At 48.1% G+C, this 26,239-nt stretch overlaps 1 protein-coding gene across 1 annotated transcript; it reads left to right on the top strand.

Moving 5' to 3' along the window:
- The first annotated feature begins 14,952 nt into the window (after window positions 1–14,952).
- Window positions 14,953–17,748, top strand: Prnd (prion like protein doppel). Its single transcript, XM_005365567.3, has 2 exons — window positions 14,953–15,001; window positions 17,128–17,748. The coding sequence occupies exon 2, from the start codon at window positions 17,139–17,141 to the stop codon at window positions 17,670–17,672; it is 534 nt and encodes a 177-aa protein (XP_005365624.1). The 5' UTR covers window positions 14,953–15,001; window positions 17,128–17,138; the 3' UTR covers window positions 17,673–17,748.
- Window positions 17,749–26,239: the final 8,491 nt, after the last annotated feature.

Genomic DNA, 26,239 nt, shown 5'->3' with positions numbered 1-26,239 from the left:
GTAATCAGAGAGTCAGTTGGTACCTAAGATGAAAGGGTAACACCTTGAGATGTCATTCACTAAGCTACAAACAAGACAAACTCTCAAAAGCACACCTTATCTGAAAATGCACCTCAGAGTCAATCCTAAACAAAAGTTCTGACAACTGTTTTCACCCTCCCTTTTAGGCATTTTCCTTCCTGGAAATAAACTCCGTCATCTGACCATCGTAATTGCTCAGCTGGCCCGCTAAATGATACAACCCGGCCAGAGTGAGCCTGGGATCACACCTGGTCCAGCCCCAGCCTCCAGGAACTCTGGGGAGATGGACTTGTTGGTTAGCCAGCCTGGCTTCTTGGGGAGATCCAGGTCATTGAAAGACCATGTCAGAAAAATAAAGTGAATGACCCCCAAGGTCGACCTCCAGCCTCCAGATGCACCCAAACAAAAAACAAGCAAACAAACAAAAAAGTAAATACCTTAAGTATATCCCTGTCTGTCCCCTACAAATGGTTCTGGAGAAATGCCAGATGCTGCCTTTATTCCCGCCCCATCCCTTCTCCTTTAAGAACCTCAGAGTGTTCTCCACCTCTGGAGGGAAATAGGTCTGAACTACTATCTACTCCAGTACTAAAACCTTTGGCCTGACTCAACCAGCTGATCCAAACATTCTGATTAATTTCCACCTAAGCCAGGCTGCCTCTCTGGCTCCGTAGAACTCCACCCCATACTGGGATTTATCTCCACTGACCTATTTCCAACCTTTGCCTTCTCCTGAATCCTACCCACATTCTCCAGGGAAGCTACAGCAGGGCTCAAGTATTTTGTCAGATGCCTCTTGACCTGGAGCAGGGCTCCTTGAATTTGAATATGCATATGAATCTGCCAGTCCCAGCTCCTGGGTCTCAGAACAAGTTCCTAGATGATGCTGTGCTGGACCCATGGACCACTCTAACGCAAGGCCCTGGCAGCTGAATCCACAACCCTTGGAAGACTTGTTACACAGACTGATGGGTCTCACTCATAGGGTTACTGACTCCTGAGGATGAGGTGGGGCCTGGAAATTTGCATTTCTAACAAATTTCCAGGTGGTGAGGTGTTGCTGATGCAGATATTATGCTGAGAAATCTGCTGCCTTCTGAAAGATCAAGAAACGGAAGGCTGCCCAGCTCTGACATACAGTGCCAGAGACCAGATATCTATCGGGAAATCCCCTTAGAAGGAGAGAACTGGGCAAACGACAAAAGGAGCGTGGAAAGGGATGGGCATGTCCCTCTGTGAACGCCATGAAGCTGAGCCCCAACCCTGAGGTCTGCCGTTAGTGAGATGCTAAGCTAAATCAGGGTGGGAGCCATCCCACCAAGGAAGGCTTCCTACACGTGCCTCAGTCACTCAAGGCTAGTCAAATGCGGGCCCTGAGACTGTAGGCCAGGGCAGGCTCTGTAGCTCCAGAGTCTGTGAGGTCTGCAAGCTCCCAGATGCCATTCTACTGCTGACCTGAAGGCCAGAAGATGCCGAGGTTGGAGTCAGTCACACTCCTTCCTCTAGGTGCGGTCAGCCATTTGGTGGAACCATTGAGGGCTCAGAATATGGCAGAGGCGTCTTTACCTTCTTGTTCCTTTTATTATGTTTCTTTGTTTGGTTTGTGGGGGTGGTTTATGACAGGCTCTCTTATAACCCGAGCTGGCCTCTAACTCATGGAAATCTGCCTACCTCAGCACGCCCAGCTACCGTCCGAGTCGACAGGATTAGTGCCTTCCTGGCAGTGGAGCTCTGAGCTTATTTCAGAACTGACATACCGGCTGGCTTCCCTGGCGTGCTTTCTCTAAGGCGCGGGCTTCTCTTCTACCGTTATCTTAACCTCGAGACCACGCAGTCTCCTTGGGCCTTCAGCAGATTCACTTGCTCTGTGTAAGCTAACTCACAGTTCCTGCAAGGGAACAAGGAAGGTGGCATTTGGGGCCATGTTGTTTCTCTAACACGGATACAGGCTTCAGTGGTTCAAGAGGCATATGTAAGATAAACAGTAATTTTCTTCAGAATTATGACAGGGACTTTCAGGGGTAGCTACCTCAAAGCCAGCATCCAGCAGAAAGAGACCTCTGTCCTTCCTCCCATGAGCCCAGGACTGATTCTTCAAGCTGCTGTTTCTGGGTCCAACATTTCATGATACTTTGAAAACCAGGGCAGGGAATTAGGCCTCAGAGGGCCATTGCTGCCCCACACGGTCCCAGGTCACACTTCTGAGACACTGGCTTCTCAAAAAAACAAACAAAAACAAAAAACAAAAAAGTCCCCAAATCATGAAAATAATTTTAAATTTTCCCTTAGGATAAACTGGTTGGTATGTCCATTCAAGGCACCTCTCATACTTAGAAACTGGTAAATTTTCACACACATACTTAGAAACTGATAACTTCCAGCCAGTTCAACCACTCTCCTAGACAGTCACCTCCTCACCTTCCCAGGGACTTCCTTGGCAACCCTCTAGAAGGTGGCCAGTGCTACCGAAATGTCTTCTAATATCCATGTTAGTTACTTATACTTTTCATTGCTGTCATCAATACCTGAAAGATAGTTTAATGGAGGAAAAGTTTGCTTTGACTCAGTTTCTAAATTTTCAGTTCATGGTCACTTGGCACCATTGTTGTAGATGCCCTATGGCAAAGATTATGGTGGGAAGGATGTAGTGGGGCAGGCTGCTCATCTCATGGTCAGAAAACAGAGAGACAGACAGGAAAGGGCCAGAAATAAGATAGCACCTCCAAAGACATCCCCAAGGACCTGCCTTCTCCAAGGAAGCCCTACCTCCTAATGGTCCATTCAGTGTGAGCTTGTTAATGGATTAACCCATTGATGAAGTTGGTGTTGACACAACTCAGTCATCTCTCAATGATTGCAGCCACCAGATAGGGACTAAGCCTCCAACACATGAGTCTGTTGTAACCACATGTCTCAGATTGTTAGAGTCTCATTGGTCAGAGCACACTTCATCCCTGATGTGGGACTTTCCTTTGTATGCTATGAATATGTATTATTGTCATTGTTAAATAAAGAAACTGCTTTTGACCAATGGCTTAACAGAACATAGCCAGGCTGAGAAAGATATAGAGAGAGAATAAGTGGATTCAGAGAGAAGCCACGTAGCCATCCGCAGGAGACAGACACCTCCGCCAGAGTCTGCCGAAACTTTGCCAGTAGGCCACGACCTTGTGGTGATACACAGATTAAAGGAGATGGGTTAGTTTAGGATATGAGAGCACCTAACAATATGCTTAAGATATTGGCCAAACAGTATTACAATTAATACAGACTTCTTGGGTTTGTTTAGTGGTCTAGGCAGTTGGGAACAAACAGGCAGCCTCAGCCAACACATCCCACTAGAGAATTTGATAGCACTTGATTCTGAACTCTGACCCTCAGAGCCAATTTGATTGTAACACAATTTAAATTTTAAGATACATATACAATATACACGTGATAGAATGTTTCACGGTAAACTATGCTTCAAAAAGCACTCATTACTTAAGGAACTCCATGAACTAAAAGAGAAAGTGAAGAAACAGCAGGGCCGCAGCTTTGGCTCCAAAGAGGGGTCCCAAGGACGGATGTGGGAGGATTACAAGTGTGGAGCAGGATGGCAATGAACCTGGACCACAGTGCTCTGTTCAAGGCTGGATTCTCTCTGTCCCTAGAGTCCACAAAGAAGCCGCTGAAGAAGAGAGCCATACCAAATTCGCCTGCTATGGGGAAATGAAAACTATCCCCCTTAGCTTGGACAGGTGTACAGAATCCTTGAAGGGGTATCCTCCAGTTGAGTATGAAACATAGAAAGAGGCTCAGGCTGCCTCGGAGGGACTCAGTGGTAAAGATGTAATGGCACAGTCAGCCAGGCAGTGTTAACTGGTGTTTTGTTCCAGGTCCACCAAAGGGCAAGAGGAGAGGTGGCTGAAGATGAAACAGTTCCAGACAAGAGAGGTTGTTGATAGATCCTCTGAGCCCAGGTGGTCTCTCCACAAGTCCACTTGGTTATGCTGCCTTGATAAGTAGGGCTAGGGTAGAACTTGTGCTTATATTTAATTTCTTACCCTACCTTCTTAATATTGCTTTTGAATTTAAAGAAAAATTAAATGTTCCATTTGTTTTCTACAAAAAAAGGAGCTAAATGTAATATATACAAAATACAGTTTTCATACTTTTTAAATTATTTTTTTAATTTTTAACCCTTTAAATTTGTATATTATGTTATAAAAATCGAAGTACAAATCTGTAAATATACATCTATAGATATAGATGTACCTTGTAGAAGACAAAGAAATGAAATACACAGGGAAAGTACTAGAAATGTTATTATCAGTGGTGGTTACTGAAGGATCACTGGCCAGCTAGAGCATGGTGAACAAGACTCTGGCAGGCCTTGCCCTTCTCCCCCATTCCCTTCGCCTTGCTGAAAGCTGTTAGATTATATTCCTGAAGCTAGCCCTGAAGTCTGTTCTCTTATTTGGCCACTTCCTCCTCCTGAGGCTGACTACCAATGTCCAGCTATCAAAGTGTTGAAATCCGGCAATCAAAAGCTCTCTTTGGCTCACCTAAATAACCTGTCCAATTAAAATTAAATACCTCATCCTAACAGGAGGTATCCACCTTTACCAATATAAACCGTCATTTTCCTAAACCGTCCGTCTCCTCTCTAGCCAGAGGCAGTCCTTTGTCCCACTCCTAGACAAACACCCCTGCGGCCTTCCCTGTTCCCTCCCCTTCTCCCTCGTCCTCTATCTCCTGTCTTTGTCTCTGTCTCAGAGCACACATCATCCTGGCCCACTGCCTTCCAGGGTCCTATCTAGTCCCTGTGCCTTGATGACATCCAGGAACACCTGTCACTTGCTCAAAGGTGCACCATTAGTTCTCCCAGAGGCATACTATGGAAACTCTTTGTCATCAGTGTACAGTGGTGCTCAGGAATGTGGTACAGAGGTCACCTTCTCCCTGCAAAAGGCTTCCATGGGTGTCATAGTCACCTCTCCTTGTTAGGACTTGGGCTGTGTTTGGATTATGGCTCACACATGTGACCTCATCCTAACCACCTAACCAATCTCTCCTTTCCAAACCTGATCTCCAAATACAGTCACATTCTGAGGCCCTAGGGGTTAGAATCTCAACCTAGACGTTCTGTGAGGACACAATTCAGTGGACACCATCTCTTTGTGAGCATCCCTTAGTGTGCCTGCTGTTCTGCGCGAGTCCTAAGACATCCTCAGAACCGTGTGGGCTTTCCGGGCTTCCCCCAAGAGATCTGGTCTACTCTGTGCCCTTAAACAGCTAGAAGTTTCTGCTCAGCATTCACTTTAGGATTGCCAAAGGTGCCACCTGCTTGTGCCCACTGAAGAACAAACAGAAATGTTTCCATTCTATATAGAGCTCAACCACTGCACCACGATGGTCTGGCACCAAGTGAAAAGTTGCATGTTCAACCAAATTTGTGTAGTTTGCCTGGTGTCTGTGACGATGCCAAAACTCTAAGCCAGCGAGTGTTCCTCCCACACAGATAATGTGGCAATCAGTCCTGGCATAAGGCTAGGCTAATTACGAGTTATCATGAAGCAGGGAGTGTTGGCTGTAATACAGTGGGAGTTGTGGAAAGCTGGCAAAGGCCTCTGCCGTCATGATGCAAAGCCCACCCTGTGGGCATGCCTGCCACCCCGTTCGCCAGCACCACTCAGGCAAGGGATGTGCCCTTACACGCTGGAGGCATCCACTCAGCTTCAGGATAAAGCTCGCCCTTCCAAGGCCCCAACTTCAATGTAGAAGGAAACCACTTGGAAGATTCCTAAGCCTCCAGGCCCTTTCTGCTGTGCGTCATCCGCCCTGGCTCATTGTGGACTATGGACCAGAGAACTCAATGAAAGGGAAGCCCACGGGCATTGGTCTTTTCTCACAATCCAGTCTTACTAAACTGAATAACGACCCCTTTGAGGGTTCATAACTGACAGCGGGGGGTGGGAGGGTGGTCATGAAGAAAGCGGAAATAGTACAAGGTTCTTGAATGTGCACGGACCAAGAGTTCATTCAGAACCAAGCCAAGATTTTCTGGGGGTGAGCTCTGGGCCTTGAAGGAATGGATGTTGTGTGCTCTGAGGCTGTGGAGGTTGCTTCAGGCCCCAGCACAAGTCCAGCACCACCTCTTCTTCTCACCCTAAGTGGCCCTTGTAGAGTCTGTTTCCACACCTCTCTTCCACCTGGTGGAAACCTGCTGCTTTTCCCTCCTGACTTCTCATTCTCTCCAGATATTGTTTCTCAAAACTCACAAGGAAATTATTCAGGTGAGTGAGGGTGTGCCCCTGTCACACGCTAAGATGTTTGGCAAGCTTGGGCTATGCGAACGTCAGGTATTGCGAGAGGAGGCTTCGCGTGGGGCTCAGCTTCTCGGAAGCCCACATTACGTTCCTTCCCACTCCTCTGCACCTGCTCCCTCTCTGAATCTCTTAAGAATGTGTCCTCCTGTCTGACTCGGGTCTGGGATGATTTGGCCTTCCCTGCGCTGACTTTCAAACCCGGCCTCCCCCGCTGTGTGCACCCTCAACCTACTTGTCACTTTCATTGGCTGTTGTTCATATCCAGATGCGAAGTCTGACATTTTCTCATGTGGCAGTTAGAGTGAAATGAGGATTTAGCCAATTCTTTCAACTGAGGGCGTCCGTGTTGGAAGTGGGTGTCCTGAGGGTGTGCCAGATGCCTCACCAGTGGCCAGAATTCCACTCCTGAGTATTTGCCCAACAGAAATGGAAACACTGTATTTACCAAGAGACCTACAAGAGAATTTTTATAGCAATAGATTCATTCACAAAAGATGAACAGACAAGTTGATTGTGGTCTGTTTATATAACCAAATCCAGCAGTGAGAATCCGAAGATCATGTCTCTAAGATGATGATGTTGGTGAATCACACACACACATGATGTCAATCAAAAGAAGTCAGCCCTAAAGGAGAGCCTACCATGTGACTTCATCTAGATTCCACACGAAAGACAGGGAAGCCTAGCCTGATATTAAAAGTCAAGACATTGGGTACCACTGAGGACCTGAGTGCTGGGAATAACCTATTTCATACATAGATAGAGGTATGGAGTTTGTTAAAAATGACTGGATTTTGTATTTGTGTGTGTGTGTGTGTGTGTACTTTTCTGTATGTTATACTGCAATAAGAGTACTTGAAATATTGAGTCCCTAAATCCTACTTCTTGCCAGATCTAGTCCCAAGAAGTGAGCTCCTTGGCATTTTCCTGCCTGACTCTACAGCTTGGTGATTCTTTCACCACCAAAGCTAACCTGAAGAGAGAGCTTTGATTTGAGACTTAGGGTTATCACAGACCCAATCTCGGGCACCAACTTCTATGTTCTTTGCCAATTGCTTTTATCGCCCTAAATGCTTCATTAGTGCTTCTGGTAAGTCAACAATTAACACGTTAACACTTGCCTGTGCATTCAAAGCAGCCATTGCAAACTTACAATGCTTTATACTGTTTCAAGGGAAGGGTGTATTTGGAACGCTGCCCTCCCAAATGTATGCGCCCAACAGCATTTGATGAGCCTTCATTGTAGCAGCCATGACATGGAACCTGTGGCACTTCACGCATGATGTGGAACCAGTTGTCATTGTCAACTGCGGCCTCGCCCAGAGGTGCCCAGAAAGGACAGAAGTGGCTGTGTGGGGCAGAGGGTTCTTCCCATGAGGGAGCAGAGGCAGATGCTCTCCTCTAATGGGAACTGGAGTGGCACAGGCAGAGCTCATGGCAAACACCTGAGGACCCCCATGAGAGTAAAGACCACCAGGGATGATGACAGTGGCCACAAGACTCTCTCAACATCACAAGTACCTGTTACAGAGGCCAGGTTCACTCAGCACCTCTCACCCTGCCCCTACCTTAAACATCTCCAGCACCTAAGCTTCAAGCTTCATTTCCCCCAGCTTCTCTTTCCCCTTTCCTTTTTCCACAAGTTCTCTTGGCCTCTTTGTCCCTCTCTCTTGGTTCTTCTTCCTCTTCTTGTCCATTTGCTTGACTTCCTCTCTCTTTTCTTCCTCTCTGGCTCCCTCTCCCTGCCCTCACCAATGGCCTGGTCTATTCTGCTGGCCAAGTTCAATCTTCCAAATGCCTCTGGCTGTTCTCTCCCTCATATGTATAATAAAAGCCTTCTCTTCCATACCTAGGAGCATTCATATTTCATTCAATGCAGACTGCAGATCAAGTTGCCTGCCCACTACTCAAGATGTCTGAGGCAATAGAATCTCCCAGGCTCCATCATGCTTTCTGAATTATCAGAGACAATGAGAAACATAGAACAAGGGACTTTAAACTGATGGAGAAGCATGGCATTGTCTGCCCCTCCTCTAATCTCCCAACCTTCAGCTGGGAGTCTCCACCTTTGCCTGTCCACTCATTTCTGGACAGCCCAGAGGTCACCTTAAAATATAATACCCACTCTGCTTCTGCTTTCTATGTCTCCACTATTTCTCTAGCCCCAAAGTCTACTTCACAAGCACCTGCTCCTTCCTGCATGAGGTGGGCAGCAGCCTTTAGTACTCCTTGGGGCGTATCACAATTCTTCTGAGACAGAGCACCAGAGTCTTTGTGGGTAGAAATGTATTAGCCGCTTTATTGTCACTGTGACCAAATACCTGGCACCAATAAAGGGGGAGGATTTATGTTTCTCACAGTTTGAGAGGATGCTGTCCATGGTTTATTTATTGGCCAGTGTCTTGTGACTTTTCCTAAGGAGATGTGAACCAATAGCTATTCACCCCCAAAAGGCCACAATGACAGGACAAAAGAGAGTATCCCACTCGAGTTTAGCTGTGTGAACCAGTGGACTTACTAAGTGTGTAAAGGAGTGTAGATAAGGAGTTACCCACAGGAGTGTGGATGACTATGGCAGCCACATGACCAGCATTGTGGAATGGGCCTTAAAACCCAATTGGAAAGCAGCTGGTTACACCCTGTTGGGTCATTGTTGCACCAATGAGCATATCTTGCCTGGCATATGGTAATTGAAGACCTAAAGTCTATATAGCCAACAGGACCGTTGATGACAATTCTCCCCCAGTAACCCACAAGGGACTTTCTGGCACTATCAAAGCCAGCCAGCATGGAGGGAACTTCCAGTTCATCCCTATCTTCATTTTCTGAAATCCTGAATCCAAAGTGTGCAATGCCTTTAGCAATAGGTACTTACCACCTAGTTCTGCAATGCAACCAACAGCAGAGAAAGAGAGAAAAAGGGAGAGAGAGAGAGAGAGAGAGAGAGAGAGAGAGAGAGAGAGAGAGAGAAAGAGAGAGGAGAAGAGGCAAGAGAGACAGGGAGGGGCAGAGAAGGGAGAGAGGCTCAAGTTGCCTCTTAGAGAGAGGGGACAGGAAGAAGAAAGCCAGACAGACAAGAAAAGAGAGAGAGAGAGAGAGAGAGAGAGAGAGAGAGAGAGAGAGAGAGAGAGAGAGGAGAAGAACCTGGGCAACTGGGCAGCTGAACTGGGCAAAGAGGGAGCCACATAGACTGTATAGTCGGGGGAGATAACCCCTCACCACCAGCCCAAGCCTTTTCATCTGCCTTGTTTTATTGTTCATGCATTCTGTGAACTGCTTCTCAGACTTTAGAACCTTCCAGGTGCTGCCAGCACTCTCTGTTGATTCTCTCTTGGAAAACTCCGGCTTGACACACACACATCACCACCTTTGCCTTTGAGTGACCCTGACAGACCCCTTTGCCTTTGAGTGACCCTGACAGACCCCTTTTCTGTTTTGTCCTTCTCTCAACCCCTCCTGAGTTCCGTTCATGAATCTATTTGTGAGCTGCTCTAAACCATTTGGCTCCACCGAGTTTCTCCTGCCTTATAAAGATCACGCTCCACCATGGGTCTCAGCAAAGCCACTGAAGGCCTGTACCATTCCCTGGGTCCCCGCTGAACCAGTCTCTGTCTCTCAACTCTCTCCTGTGACTCCAGCCCTATCTAGTTTAGTGAACCGCCATCAACCACCACCCTCCTATACTCAGTTCCCGACAACGCCTGTCCTTCTTGGATTGTCTGTCAGTCCCTGACGTTTGTGGGAACCTCATAAGGCAATAATTAAGAGTTCCTGACTGCTCATAGGAGCCGTCCTGTTGGATCCTGGTTTCCCTTGCATTGCTTCAGTCTCTGCAGCCTTTCTCTCAAGGAGGGCTGGACAGCCATGCTAGCCGGTTTCCTATTTCTGCGGCACTCAGTGGATCCCATCCAGCCCCGCACCCCTTGGCCTCACAGATCAGGCTGTGATGCTTACAGAGCTTGTTTAAAAGTCCTTCCAGCCCAAGCAGTCACATAGTGTTTGGTACGAGGTCATGATTAATGTTCGACCTACATGCTGGACCGCGGATATTCCCCTCCTTTGTATGAAAGGTCAGTCCCAGAGGGTATCTTTTATCAATTTCACCTTGTTCTTTTCCTCCTTGTTATCCAGCTGCTCTCCCGGCCCCGAGGATCTCAGGAAGGACTCTTTAGCGTAGATCTAATTTGCATTCTCTTGCCATTGCACCCTGCTAGCTATAGGAAACAGCAAGCCAACGTCTCCATCTCCCCCCTTCTTCTACTTTCCTGGACAGTTTGGAGATGAGTGTGCAGGCACGTCCACACATCTTTTCCCCACCATAAACCCTCCCCGCTTCTACAGGCAAGTTCTTTCTGGAAAAACAGCCCAGACTACTTGTTTACATGTCTTATTACCCACAACTCAAGCCATGCAACTGATGCCGCAGCGTGATTTCAATCCTACATGTGGTACTACAGGCACTACGATATATCCTCTAGTTCACCAGAGGTTCAAGGGACGTCCCCACATTCACATGGTAGCTCATCAACGAAGCACTGCACGCCATATCATAGAGAAGATGGCCACCCTAAGATTCCCACCCCCCAAAGACACCCATTCCCTGACAGCTTAGCCTTGGTTGTGTGTCCTACCACTCATCTCAAAGAGCATGCGACCACCTCCTCAAGGGTACCCATCATCTCAAACCACACGGGCAAAGAGCCAGGCAGAACTGCCTGCTCCACAGGTGCTCCCTCTCACACAGGTTGGCCTTGGCTACATAGGTCAGCATACAAACCAGGATCATACAGCCATTCCTTCCCAGTGCAGGGGCCATGCAATCATCCCTCCCCAATGCAAGGGCCCTGCAGCTACTCCTTCCCAATACAGGGCTGCCTGATTGGAGGCCCACTTCATCATCTGGCGCGGTCAGACTATTGAGCCCTAGCCCAACCAGGGAGGCCTAGCATGGGCGGGGCCAAGGCGGATCACCCAGGAATAAGAACACCTGGGAGACTATATCAGAGGACAGCTCATTTATCTGGAGGGGGCAAGGGATATTTAAACTCTAGGAAGAATGGCCTTTTTGATTCATGTGGTGTATGTCATCGGCAAGAACATGGAGGACACTTCATTTGCATACTCAGGGGTAACAGGAGAAGGAACTTTATTAGGTCATGTAGAAAGTCAAGTCCACGTAAGTCCCGTCCTTATAAGGACTTCTTATCTGACTGAGTAGTCAGATAAGCAACCAGTCCCTGTAGCCTTGGAGACCTTCTCAGTTGCTCTGTGAAAGGGCACGTCTACACTTAGAGTCTGCTTGAGCAAGGCCAGGGAACAATCCTGTGTCTCTCAGAATGAGAAAATCTGGGTTTGGGGCATGCTTCGACCCCTTCTTAGCTTCACGAAGCCACTCCTCCTCGCCTCATCTTTGGTTCTGTCAGTCCCTGTTCATGTGCCAACTGTGTGGTGTGACTTTTCCCGAGGAGGCACAAATGAATGACAATATCTATAACAGAGAGGTTCCGGATGATAGACTTAAGAAACAACTCCACTCCAGTCTATCTGTGTGCACCGGTGAGTTTATCAAGGCTGCTTACTGGAATCAGAGTTCGAGCCCACAGGACTGACTGAAAGGAAGCTGCCTCACCATTGAAGCCCCTCCAGAGGCATAGGAGACAACACAGGCAGCTGCATTCCTGGAGTTCCTTACACCATTAAAGCTGGTGGGTCCCCTGGTAACTTGTCCCCAGCAATCATATATCCTGGGGAGGGAGAGAGGATCCTTTAGGTTTCGGCTTTCTGGGTCTTGTAAGTTTTGATTAGTCCCCAAGTCCTGGCCAGCTTCCCTCTCTCTTCCTGGTGGGGGAAGTTTCAGTTTGGAGGAGCCTGCTACACCACAGCTGGATTCTCTGGTGTGAGCACCCTCACCTCGCTGTAGAGGGAAAGAGAGAAGAGGACCAAGTGGCCAAGGCAAGATGAAGTTCCCTAGGGCTCTTCTTCCAGCCAGGCCTGCCTTGTGTCATCTCACCTTCCGCTATACCGCGAGTCCACCAATGGCGGAGCCCTCGGGATCTGACCAGCACTGGAAATATTCTCACAGACAGCCCGGAGGTGACTTCACCAGTCCCTCGAGTGTTTGTTTCCCAATCCGATAAATTTGACAATCAAATTTAACCACAACAAGGAAGTTCTAGGTGAAGGTGCCAGCAGGTCCGCGCCTGCTCTCTGGTTCATAGGTCTTTGCTTGTTTCCCCTGACAGAAGCAATGAGGGGCTTCCCAGTCTCTCTACAAGGACATGAATTTCACCCATGGGGAGTCTTCCTTCGTGATCTCTTAATGTCTCCCCATCTTAGAGACTAGGATCTCACTCTCTCCCTCCCTTCTCTCCCTCCCCTCTTTTCCTCCCTCCCTCCCTTCCTGGGCACATTAAAGATGGAGCTTGGCTAACCCATTCTATTCTCTTCCTTGGCATGAATGCAGGGAATTATCTTCCTGCACAGAAACCTTTTGATGTAGAGTTTATTTCACATAGGAGGTTGTGTCTAGATGGTCACCATTTACTTTTCAGTGTTCCTAACTAATTCAAGATCTAAGCAAACTGAAGAAGTTATCAAATAAAAAAAATTTAAAAAAAGAAGTTATCAAATAAAGATCACTCAATGCATACTAGAGATCCCCCTTTTCCCTGTCACTTCTTTTCAACACACTTAAATTTCTAATATTTGTACATTCACAGGATGTGTGCCACAGCCCCCGGGGTCCCGGAACACCCACATCCCAGGGTGGTCCATTACACCCTGGTGGCTCTCACATCACTGTCAGAGTGAGGAGACAATGTCCTTGGCCCTGGTCTCTCTAGCCTGTAAAGAAGCCTCCCTCTTGCTCACTTGCCCCCCGTCCTTTAGGGCTGCAAGGCCGTCTGTGAGACAGGGCTGGCCGTGCAGGCTCCACAGATGGGTCACACTTTTCTTGTCTTTTTGGCTGCTGGCAGAGCTCCTCCTCCTTCTCCATCCAGCATGTTCTGTCCTCCACACGTCTTGGTGGCTTTGAGAATGGCTCTTTGTTCACTATCAAGGGAAATCTGTACTCTCTTCAGTTTGGAAGTTGCCTCCTACCATACCCTGGCAAAGCCCTACTCAGAAAAGGACTAAAGAGCCGAGGGAGGTGGGCACCCGTGGGGACGGGAGGCGGGCAGCCACAGGGTTGATACCCATATGGAGGAATTAGCCCCCAGATTGTATTGCTGCTTGGGCCTGTCTGAGCCTATGATCTGGCCAGTACAGAATTGATAGACTAGAAGATTCTGGGTCCTTCTATAGCAAGCCCTAATTATGTCCTTACACATGTATATAATCAACAAAATCTCAGGAATCATTGCCTTTGGGTAGTAGAATATTAGAAGTGGTTTTATTGGGGGGGATCATTTGGTTGGTTTTGTTTCTCTGTATTTTGCAAATAATCTACACAAGGATTTTAATGGAGGTGTTTGTCATGTGTGTTCACATGCACAGACAGTTTTGTAAGTCTACAAAGAAATGCAAACATTTTTTAAAAGAGGAAATGAAACAAATTTTTAAAGTCAAACAAACAAAGGCAAGGGATGGGTTTGCAGCTGGAAATCCTCAATCCAAGGACAGTAGCTCTGCAGGGGCAGCCTGAGTTCACAGCCAAGCTGGAAACCTTTGTACATTCTTCTATCGCCACCTGCTGACTTTTACAGGAAAGGCAGCTTAATTTAGTGTGCAAAGGAGCCCAAAACTGGAGAGGCAGGGAACAGCAGTGAGATACATTGTGTATACAGTCTTACCTGTCCTCACCTACAGAACTCACTTTTAATTTTGCTTTTCCATAGTGATCATAACAGGAACAGTCTGGAAAGTCTCAGTGTGTAAGGCCTTGGGACAGTCACCCATACCTAGCCTCCCGCCATTGTGTGGTGCATGATTCTAGTACCCCCTCCTCAACTGTGTCTGAGCATGGGTGGTAGTGAAGGCCTCGAGGAAAAACACTTTCAGGGTCATTATCTGTGCACAGCTGGTTTCTGCTGCATCTAGGTCTACCTCCCTACGGGTCTGTAGCCTATTAGCCTTGGGGCTAACCTTGACCCTCAAGTATCCCTAGGGACCCCAAACAGCTCAGAGTTCTGGGAAACCCTCAAGTTTGTCTCTACTCACTCAGTCTGGCTTTCTCATCTAACCAGGAGAAGCCTAGCAACTCTTCCATCTGTATGGGCTCCAGCTACAGGGTATGGGGGTACAGGCAAAAGCCAGTCCTTCTCAATTGTCCCTTTCCTTGCAGGCTGCCTGAAAGAGGCCCCTTGTGGAGGCTTGTCTTAAGTGTCAGGACAGCAGATGTGTCCAGAAGGCTTCCCGTAAGCCCCCCTGCCTGCAGGCAATGGAAACCACCCAAGCTGTAATTCTGAATATTGTTCTCAGGTCTTTTTTTTTTTTTTAACTTTTTTAACTTCAAGATCTTCACGTGGTTTTATCAGGGAAGAGGCTTTAATCTTCCAGGATGGAGGAGTGACCAGGGAGCCCTTGATTGGTCCTGCTGCAGAGGGAAGGGCTGCCCAGGAGAGAGGCCCCCTCCCCCTGCAGTGCCTATATAGCTGAGTGTTGGCCTGGAGAAAGTGTTCCGGAGAAGTGTGGATTCCTGGCTCCAGACGTTACAGTAGCAGAGAACGGAGGTATGTGGCAGGGGTTTCCCAGGCCCAGCAGTGGCTTGTGACTTCCCTTCCTGTCGCCGGGTCCCAGGCAGGGAAGCTATGACAGCCCCATCCTAGCTGCCTCTGTCTGCATTCCCATGCTGTGATGCTACCTTGGGGCCAACTGGTGGGAGTTTTGTTCCTGCTTTTAAGCCCTTATCTGTAAAAACTAAGTCCTTTCTCAAGAAATCTGTGCTTTCATTTTTTAAAAATATTTGACTCACTCTTAGAAATTTTCCATGATATATTACTTTTAAAATTTCTCCTACTATGATGTGGGTGGATATCATGGGGGTACAGCCCCTATGTGGGAGGTCAACCAATATTAACTCCCTACTTGGACCTCTTTGGGAAAAAGTTGACTTGAGTTTGTTGTGATCGGGGTGGGAGGTGCTGGGGGCTGGATACTTTAGCTGCCCAAGGGCTGAGACCCATGAGGATATGCCGACGAGGATGGGGCGGTGATGTCCCTCTGCATCCTCCAGAGGTGACTGGGTAGGTATGGTCTGCTTAGGCTGGGATAGGCTTGTGTCTTGCCCTGGTTTTTGTTTATACAATAAACACCAGTATTACCCCCAGAGTTACGCACTCTAGCAGGAGTATTGAGCCTGTCTGGGGATGCTCTATAGAGAGTGGTGGAGACATGCCTGCTCTGGCCCTCCAGGGACCCACAGCCATTCTGCATCTAGGTGACAGCCTGACCCACTGTGCTGTAGGAATCTCTCTATGTCCCTGATGAACACAGACAAAGATCTTGGTGCTGGGACACTCTGAGGCTGGTCTCCAGGGTGATTTCCACAGTGACTAGCTTCGGGAGCAAGATGTCACAGCTGATACAACTGGTGACGATGGGGGTGGGGGGAAAGCTTCTGAGTTCAGCAGCTCTTTGGACCCTGGGATAACCTTGGCAGTCTCCCAAGTCTTGCTAACATCCCTTTCCTCTAATGAAGGAGTTCTCAACCTTCTTAATGCTGCCACCCTTTAGTTCAGTGCCTTTTGTCGTGATGACCCCCAGCCATAAAATGATTTTGTTGCTACTTCATAACTCTAAGTTTGCTACTGTTACGAAATGCAATGTGAATAAGTGATAGGCAGTATATCTGATGTGTGAGCCCAGAGGGGTCGAGACCCACAGGTTGAGAACCATTGCTCTGATGTCTCTTAAAATAAGGGATTTTAATAAGGAATGGCCCTGGTTTCTGTTGAGTTAGGAGTCGTCATGCCCCCCCCCCCAGCAACACAAACCATTAGCAGTACCCGCCTCTGGCTTCCTCATGGGCAATGGGACAGTTAATGGTGTCTGCTCTCAGAATCAATGTTGAATTCAAGTTGGCCACCTACTACGGTGCAGCTCTGGGCCAATTACTTGGTATCTCTGAATCCCAGAACGTCTCATAAAAATTGAATAAAAGTACTTTCTCCTCTTGAGACTTAGATCATATCACAGAAGGGCTCTATGTAGTAATTGACATTTAATAAGCATGTAACTAAAAGCTATAAGGATGAGCAGAGGGCACATTGTCCCCTGGGTGAGATTGGGAAAGCTATCAACAACACATTTTGATGGTGATGTAGGAGACCCAGACCCAAGGCTCTGAAGAGATGGCTGTGTCCATCCTCCCTTTCCCCTCCACCTTGGCCTCCTCCTCCCAATGATCCCTTTAGATCCAGTAGCCAGTTTCTTAGAGGAGACAGTGGGATGGATCTGGACCAGTGCCAACTCAGGGAAATCAATAGGAAGTAAGGAAGACTGAAAACACAGCCTAGATCAGGTCCTTTGGTTCCAACTCTTACCTCCCAGGGGTCGTTGACTTGAGAGACCTGGGCAGCACAAGGGAAAGCTGCCTACAGGTGCATCTGTTTTCCTATGCATGGTTAACAGTCTTCAAATAGCCGTGTGCAGCTTCTCATTGCCAAACAGTGAAGAACAGGCCAAGTGGAGCAATCCCCTGGGCAAAAAAACAAAGCAAGCTGATAGTAAAGTTGACCCAGGTAGCCTGTGCGTGAGACATCATTATGAGCCAAGACTTCCTTTAAATCTGTCACCTCTTGGCGGGCGGGAGTCCTAGGCATGTGGGGAGGATAACAGCCCAGTCTTTCCCTTGCAGATTCTGACGCCATGAAGCGCCTGGGCACATGGGGGCTGGCCATCTTCTGCATGCTGCTAGCCAGCCACCTCTCCGCGGTCAAGGCAAGGGGCATAAAACACAGGTTCAAGTGGAACCGGAAGGCCCTGCCCAGCAGCAACCAGATCACCGAAGCCCGTGTGGCTGAGAACCGCCCAGGAGCTTTCATCAAGCAAGGCCGGAAGCTGGACATCGACTTCGGAGCAGAGGGCAACAGATACTACGCGGCCAACTACTGGCAGTTCCCGGATGGGATCCACTACGAAGGCTGCTCTGACGCCAATGTGACCAAGGAGATGCTGGTGGCCAGCTGCATCAACGCCACCCAGGCGGCCAACCAGGCTGAGTTCTCCCGGGAGAAGCAGGATAGCAGGCTCCACCAGCGAGTCCTCTGGCGGCTGATCAAAGAGATCTGCTCCACCAAGCACTGCGAATTCTGGCTGGAACGGGGAGCTGCACTGAGGGTCACTGTGGACCAACCAGCAATGGTCTGCCTGTTGGGTTTCATTTGGTTCATTGTAAAATAAACAGTGAGGCTAGCAGCCACAGAGGTGAACTGGTGGGCAAAGGTGGACAGCGGTACCCTAGTTCTCATTCTCTAGCCCCCACGTGTCATGAAGGTACCAGCGTGTAGCAATTCACAGCACTTCAAAAGTCCCTCCCACGTACGCGTCCTCCCAACCATGTGTTTAATACGGTGTTTCAGTGCTTTTGCAACTCCACTAGGTGATAGACCAGGGAAAGAACACAGAAACCGTGCTGCACACTGCACCTGATCTCCCAGCTTGTGGAGGTAGCCAGGAAAACTGGGCTTTCCATTGCTGAAGTCACCCCCCAATACAGACAGGAAGCAGCAGAGCCGGGGTTCTCCTGGTCTGTCTCCCCTCAGGTTTTCTGCTCTGTGTAGCCCAGAGCTATCTCATGATCGCTTCAGGACTCACAGGTCCAAGTCCGGGTTTGTGTGTGGAGTGGGAGTCCCTGAGCAGCAACTATGCACCTTGACACCTTACAGTAAGACTGAAATATTACAAAGACGTTAAACTAAGTAGACCACTACACTAGACAAAGGTTCAGAAATCAAACTGCAGGGAAATTTGCCACTCACCTCCCAGAAAGCAAGTTCGGGGCAGGGTGTGTTTGTGGTGCCTAGATTCTAGTCCACAAGGATTGGTGTTTGCTGCTCTGGTCCCTGCAATGATCTGCAGAGTTAATGAACCCCTTGTAAATGACATGTTTGTGGCTCTGTTTTTTATTTCTTTGCTCTGTTTTTCTAGATGGGAATCTCTCTAGGTAACCCAGGTTGGCTTCAAACTCACAATCTTCTGGCCTCTGCCTCCTGAATGCTGGGATTGCAGGCATGCCACCAAGCCCAGATGCTTGTTTACTTTTGATGCCCCCTGGTCCTGTGTGTGTTCTTAGGTATCCTGTGAGCATCTTTAAATACACTCCCTTTGTACAGAGTTCTTCGTAAGCTATCAGTTTTTGAAATCACTTTGGTAAGGGTTAGTCTCCATGAATCATTTAATACTCCAAAAATATAATTACTGGTCAAAAAGCTTTAGAGAATGGTATTTTTCAAGAGACTCAATAAAGAATTTGTCATCACAGGAATTGATATACTGTTCTACCACTCTGAACGTAAATATATATCAAAATATGACTATCATTTAAAATTTTTAAAAATCTCTTTTAGTTTCTTCCACAGGCCCTCCTCCCCTTTGGGGGCCCCCGGGATTTGCTGAGCAGTATTGGGGTGTATTATCTTTTAAAAGGAGCAACATCTGTGAGGAGGGGTGGGGTGGGGAACACACATGTATTGTCAAAGGGTTCATCTGAAGCATTTCAGAACAACGTGAGCATTGATATCAGTACCTCGTGTGCCGAGTTCCCACTGCTATCAGGTCTTCTCAAGGACACCTCTAGGCAGCTTCACACGGTAAAGGGACATGAGGCAGGGAGCCCAAGGACACACAGCCTTCCACTGGACATTCTACCACGGGTCAGACAGCACAGAGAAACCAGCCTGTGGCAGCAGTGTCCTGCCAACCCAACACACCTCCTCGGCTCCCACTGTCAACTAATCCTAAACCAGAGAGCAAGGAGAAGCCCTGAACACACAGTTTCTTCCTCGCATGCCATTTTAACTATCAGGTAATAAAGAAAGAATGGTTCTTAGATGGTGGTGTTGGTGTGTCAACTCCTGGCTCAAGGCTTAGTTACCAGGGTGGGCACACAAAGCTGTAGGCAATCAACTTCCCTTCTGATATAAAAAGGCTCAGACTGGATGTAGTCTGTGTTCCGTGATCACTGTGTTCTCTCATACCATTGGTTATAATACCAGCGAATTGAACGGTGACAGTTCACATGTGATTTGATTGCAAATTTTGCCTCTTTATTTTTTAGCCGAGATGCCCTTGCTCTCCCAGCTCAGAATGATAACATTGAGTCTGGCTTTGTCTTCACTGAGAGTTTACTTACTGGCTCCCCATTAAGAACAGGGCCCCTTAAGGCACTTCTAGATTATTCTGGTAGTGCCGTGACAACATGAACGATTTCACCAGCCATTGCTTTCTTATCCCTTCCAAGTGTTACCAAGTTAGGGTGTGTGTGTGTGTGTGTGTGTGTGTGTGTTGTAGACCTGCTGCACAAACTGGAGCAGAGCAAAAAGCGGCTGCGCTTCACGTCCAATTCCACCAGTGCTGTCTTCCCTTCTCCTGACTCCCTGGTCCTTTATTCATTTGCAAATGCAAATGCTGAAATTTGCAATCCTAATACAGGTGCTGGATACCATAAAGCTTTGCTTAACCTCATTTAGTACTTTCTGCCCATTTTTTAATGACTTAGATTTTCTTGTTTCTCTAGCCCCACCTCCTCCTTCTAGTCTAGTTTGAGGCGTGAACCCCTTTACTGTGTTTAAATAAATAGACAAGGGTTTTTATTTTGCTTAGTTACAACCTTTAAAACACTATAATCTTGTGTTTAAGATTTGTTTTCTTCAGTTTACCTTCCTGACTAATAGACTGCCATTGAGTCCCTGGACCAATATCTAACTAGTTAACATGCCCTTCTAGGTGACTGGGAAACATTCCACAGTACAGATGCGCTGTGACTGACTTAACAATGTCCTTGTTGGTAGAACATCAGGTTGTTCTTATCTGGCAAACAATAAACACCTCATACAGACAGTCACAGTGCTTGGTGGTTTTACTTCTGTAGAAAAATATTTGCTCCCACAAAACCCTAAAACACAGCAGGTCTATAACTCAAACTTTCCTTGGTATCCCCTATTGTGTGGGGAAATAGCTAGTGATGCCCACTGACCCAGCATCATGAGAATGATCTCTTTGAAGTGTGAGAAGCTGATGCTCCCTCCAACACTGTTTCTGCATCTGCTGTCCTCGGCAGATGGTACACTAAAGCTTCCTGAGGACCGGGAGGAACATTCAGACAGCTTGAAACCATCAGCATTGTCTACTCCAGACCTGATCCTTGGCTCAAAACACGAGGAAGGGAAACCTGAAAATTAAGCAGTGGGCCTTCCACTCCAAGAACAGTGTCTGGGGACTCCACCTCCATGCCCCCAGCAAGAGGGGACTCCTGGGGTAAGGTTTAGCCCTAACCTTTTGACAGACTCAGTAAAGTCATCCATGCCGGTCTTGCATTCCAGTGAGAATGTTCCAGATTGTAAGGCTCAATAGGAAAAGGATGGAGCCAGTTATCATAGTCACCCTCCCCTCTCAGCTTAGGCAAAAGATCAATCAGCATCTCTCTCAAGCTCCTGGTACCTGACATGGCCCAGGAGGCAGATGCCAGCCTGCAGAACCTCCTCCTCTGGGCCTCGGGGGATGTGCCCCTAGTGGTGGTTGTGACCCTCCCTACCCCAGACTCTCAGGATCTGGCTTGGGTAGTGGCACATTGAATCAGAGACCTGCAGTACGGACACACCCACACCCCTACCCAGCACTTTTTCTCTACTACTGTGCTAGGCAAGGGTGCCCTAAGGCGCCTGGTTATGTCCATCTGGCACATTCTGGAGTCTGCCAGGGTCTGTACACTAGCAGAATGGCTCACATGCCCCAAGGCAGACAGCATTGTAACAGAGCCCACTTGTCCGGAGAATGATCAAGAAGATCTCCATTGGTGCGTCATTGTGACCAGTTCCATAGCCCCCCACTAGAAGCTTAGACACAGCTTTATTGGAAAACAGACCTGTTGGTAAGCCTGGCCAAGCCAGCAGCCACATGCTTACCCCTCCTGCCCTAAGGCTATGAGTCAGACACAGGGCAGAGATCCATTTCAACTGGGCACCCAAATTGTTTGAAGAAGGCAAAGGATCAGACCAGCCTACCTTTGGGAATTTGGGAACTTGTCAATGGGAGTAAGTCAGCCTTGGAACAGTGGGGTGAAGCAACCGTGCTTCAAGGCATCTCTAAGCCCATCCTAAACTGTCCAAAGAAGGCTCCAGGGAAACACACACAGTTGGTCCCTTAGCAAATAGGAATCATTGCTTGGACTTGGGACCTCAGGGGTAGTATCACGTCTGAGTAGAAATAGGCAAGAAAGCCCAAGGTCCCACCCTCTGGACCCCAAAGCCCAGAATCTGTCACAGAAGCACTGAGCCCAGAGATGGCCGGAAGGACTGGTTTTTGTTGCTGCAAGCTTCAGACCAGGATAAGCCACTGCACTGACCACCCTCATTCATAAAGACCGTCATCGTTGGCACAGAGGTGCCCTTCGCAACTGTGCATCTCTCAGTACTCAGCTGTCACCACCTTCCCCAAGCTCTAGTCTCCCTTGGCCCGCCCACCTGGGGATTCCCAGATTCTATTTTGGTACTAACCCTTTTATGGAAGAGTCGCCTTCTTAAACAATGTAGATTGTTTAAACTCCAGCTGACTTGGCCAAAAGCTGTGAAAGGAAATTATTAGGAGGCAGAAAGGAACTAGAGGAAACAGGAAACAAGCAGGTCAGAGCGGAGGTACTAACTACCACAGCTGGCCTCCCTGGAGGGAGGGGGAGGGAGAGAGGGAGGGAGGAGGAAGGGAGGGAGGGAGGGAGGAATGGAGGGGTGGGAGGTCAGAATGATGAAGGGCAGGGGGGGAGAGCGCACCCATGGGTGCCCAAGGAAGATGTCCCCACTCATGCTCGTTAGAGATGAAGTGAGTACTGGGACTTATCAGAGGAGGATGTTAGCCTCCTGTGCCCCAAGTGACCCCTGCGAGCCAATTCAGCACCTCGGAGAAGGGTTTCAAGAACAAAGCAGGGGATAACGTTGGGTCAGATAGGCAAGAGCTGCCTCAGTGTGTGGTTCTAGAATTTCTAAACCTATAATTAAGCTTCTTACATTTTTAGCTGGCTTTTTTTTTCCACTCTGTGTTACCTAGCACTCAAAAACAAAAAGGAATAGGGTATAGCTTAACGGTAGTGTGTTCGCTAAGCATCCACGTGGCCTTGGATTCAAACCAAAGAACAAGAGAGTGGGGGGGAGAATATGGGGAAAATGGGGGGAAATGAAAGCCTGAAAAAACCAAAACAAGTCCTTGAAGTCTGAAGAATTTCTCAGCAGGCAAGAGCATTGACTGTGCTCCAAGGGCCTGGGTTCCTTCCCAGGAACCACATGGCAGCTCACAAACTGTCTATGACTCCAGTTCCAGCAGATCTGATGCTTTCTTCTGCCCTCTGCAGGTACCAGGCACACATACTGTTCACAAACATACATACATACATACAGGCAAAACACGTAAAATAAAATTCAAAAACAACATCAACCATGTCCTCCCCTCAACTTTCCTTTGAACAAGAGGCAAAGGGTTAGTGGACTTTCCCTAGCCTTTGGCCCACTTAGAATGACCAAAGGGCAGTGGCCTCTCCCATCCCCCACTCCTGTGTTAGCAGCATTTTCTGGGCTTCTTTGGTTTCTGAGTAGAATCAAACAAGTACCCTGGTTGAACTTGGTGTTGTCTGTAGTTTTGTTCCTCTTAGTGGAGAGGATGCTGGCCTGTGCAGACAGATGCTCCCAGAAATCCAGCTGCCGGGCCTCATCTGGTGCAGGCTTCAACTGCCATCATTTTTCTATAGGGCCCCCATGTGCAAATTTCATGGCCATTGGTCTTTTATTTATCAGATTTTTCCCCTCTGGGAACCAGCACAACTTCTCACTTAGGATCAGTGTTTGCCTCACCCAGGGCTTCTGTGAGCTCATCTTGCCTTTCTCCCATTTTCATATCCACAAACTCTGCCTACATGTGCAGCTCCTATGCTGTGCTGGACCACAGTAGTGGGGACAGAGACATCGTCCTTACATATGTACCCACAGATAGCCAGAGGTGTGTCGGTGCACCATTTGAGGGTGGAGATAAACTCTTTGTCTCCTTCTATGGTGTAAATGGCAACATGGCCAATTTCGAGGTCCCAGCTTGACATCCTAAATGTGAAGTGTGGGTGAACTCGTATGGATAAAGCTCGGGAGCCAGTCTCACCAGCTCCAACACAATTTCCCATCTAAGTTTAATTTATAGCCTTTACATACATGAGTTAATTTCCATAAACAGTTTCTATAGCCTTCCCAACTCAGAGCTCACAGCAGCTCAGCTGCATGGATGAGAGGCTGTCCCCTTCGCCGGCTGGAGACCCAGTACCGGGTGGGCCCAGGATGAGCGAAGCCCAGAAGAGATGTGGCACAATCCACCGATGGAGCTGAGGCTAATTTAACGGTGACTGTGGACATCCTGTTACATGCCCCATGGCTTACCAGGCTGTTCAGACATCAGCATGAGGGAGTCACTACCACCAGCTTTCTGTCTTCAAGGTCTAATGGAGACATAAGAAAGTTCTAGCTCACCCCAAATGTCCTCAGGTGTGGCTCAGTGGTGGAGAGGAGGGGAGATATGTGGTGTGGCTCAGTGGTGGAGAGGAGGGGAGATATGTGGAGGGTAGAGCCCAAGATTTTCGCAGTTGCCTTGTGGACACCTTCCTTGGCGAGGACATTGGTGGGCAAGAAACATGGAAGGCCTTAGGAAGGTGGAGGCTGTCGTGGAAAACTGCTTGTTTCATTCCCAGCTGTTCAGCCCCAGAATAATCACACAGAAACTATATTATTTAAATCACTGCTTGGCCCATTAGTTCTAGCTTCTTATTGGCTAACTCTTATATCCTAATTTAACCCATATTTATGAATCTGTGCATCACCATGAGGTTGTGGCCTACACAAATTTCCAGCGCATCTGTCTCTGGGGACTACATGACTTCTCCTTGACTCTGCCTTTCTGGCGGCCCCATCATTTCTTACCATGTTTCTACTTCAGCTACTTTGGCAAAAGATAGGTGATTCCACAAATGCCAAGCCTAGTGAGCAGGTTAACCAACCTCTGAAGTTCTAGAATACCGGTGTCCTTCCCACCTACCAGTGACACTGGCTACATTACTTACTCTTCTGTTGCTGTAACAACATGTCTGATAAACACAGCATAAGAAAGAGAAGGCTAGGGCTGGAGAGATGGCTCAGTGGTTAAGAGCATTGCCTGCTCTTCCAAAGGTCCTCAGTTCAATTCCCGGCAACCACATGGTGGCTCACAACCATCTGTAAAGAGGTCTGGTGCCTCTTCCTGCCTGCAGGCATACACACAGACAGAATATTGTATACATAATAAATAAATAAAACAAATATTAAAAAAAAGAGAAGGCTCATTTGGGCTCAGTTAGCAGGTGCAGCCCATCATAGAAAGGACGGCGTGGCTGCAGGAGCCTGAGTCAGGGTCACATTGGTCTGTAATTCAGAAGCAGGGTGATGAATGTGGCACTCTGCTCCTGTGAGGGTTCAAGTGAGAATGGCCCCAGAGGCTCATGTGTTTGAATGCTTGGTGCTCAGTCAGTAGAACTGTTTGGGAAGGATTACGAGGTGTAGCCTTGGCCTTGTTGGAGGAGATATGTCACCTCTCTCTCTCTCTCTCTCTCTCTCTCTCTCTCTCTCTCTCTCTCTTTCTCTTTCTCTCAACTGTTCCTGCTGCCATGCCTTTGCTCTGCCCTCATGGACTCTAACTCCCTGAAACTGTAAGTCCAAACTGAACACCTTCTTTATAAGTTGCTGTGATCATAACGTCTTATCACAGCAATAGGAAAGTAACGAAGACAGCTCACTTTCTCCTTTTATTTAGACCACAGTGAAGGTGGGTCCTCTCACTATGACTAATCTAATCTAGATAATTCCTCACACGTGTGCCCAGAGGCTTGTCTCCCAAATGGTTCTGCATCCTGTTATATTAATAATCAATATTAACACTCATACCAGGCAATAAACATGTTTAGGCATTCACGTTTTAACTGAAAATGTGCACCATAGCTCAGCCTGAAGACCTTATACCACATATGCTGAAAACGTCTGGCACGGTATTTAACTTGAAATCTAGGGCAATTGCTTTCTTTAAAAGATATCATTTTTAACATAAGACTGTATACATATGCATCATACATGTGATGCGAGTAGTTCTGACTTCTAATTATAGAGAAGGTTTACAAAAGATCTGCTTCTTGGCTCACACTGAGAACATGCATGTGAAGGAAGAGACGGGTACTCCCCAGGCTCCCCACTTCCCGAGCCACAGCTCAGGTCTGTGAGATGCACCTTGAGACAAGAAACGGGACCCACCAGGGTGTGAGGGCTTGCTGCTGAGCACGGGCCAGCCAAGAGGCCACTCCTGCACAATCAGTCTCTGAGTCAGCACAGGGCCTCTGCCATGGAGCTATGTGCCCATCCTACCAGCTTCCTGCCCAAGTCTATCCATGGGGACTGGCTATCCCCCACACCTAGGGTTCTCCCCAACTGCCCCGCACCTGCTTCAAAAACAGCAAGGCTCACCTCTGAGCTCACAGTGTCCTTACATTTACCCAGTGGGTTATGCCACACTGTCCTAGCTGGTGTTGTTGCCTCTCCCAAGCGACTGTGGGTCCTCCAGCACAAGGACACGCACCTGACACAGAGCCCAGCACTTCAGGCCTGTGAGTGAATGGAGGGAGGGACGGATGAGTCAGTGAGTGGATGTGCCATGGAAGCCACATTTCTTCCTTCCTGTTCCTCCCACAGCCACTTAGGAGATTC

Source organism: Microtus ochrogaster, unplaced genomic scaffold, assembly GCF_000317375.1.
Source record: "Microtus ochrogaster isolate Prairie Vole_2 unplaced genomic scaffold, MicOch1.0 UNK3, whole genome shotgun sequence".
Classification (NCBI taxonomy): domain Eukaryota; kingdom Metazoa; phylum Chordata; class Mammalia; order Rodentia; family Cricetidae; genus Microtus; species Microtus ochrogaster.
Note: the sequence above shows the minus strand (reverse complement) of the source record. Positions and strands in the feature narration are given on the sequence as shown.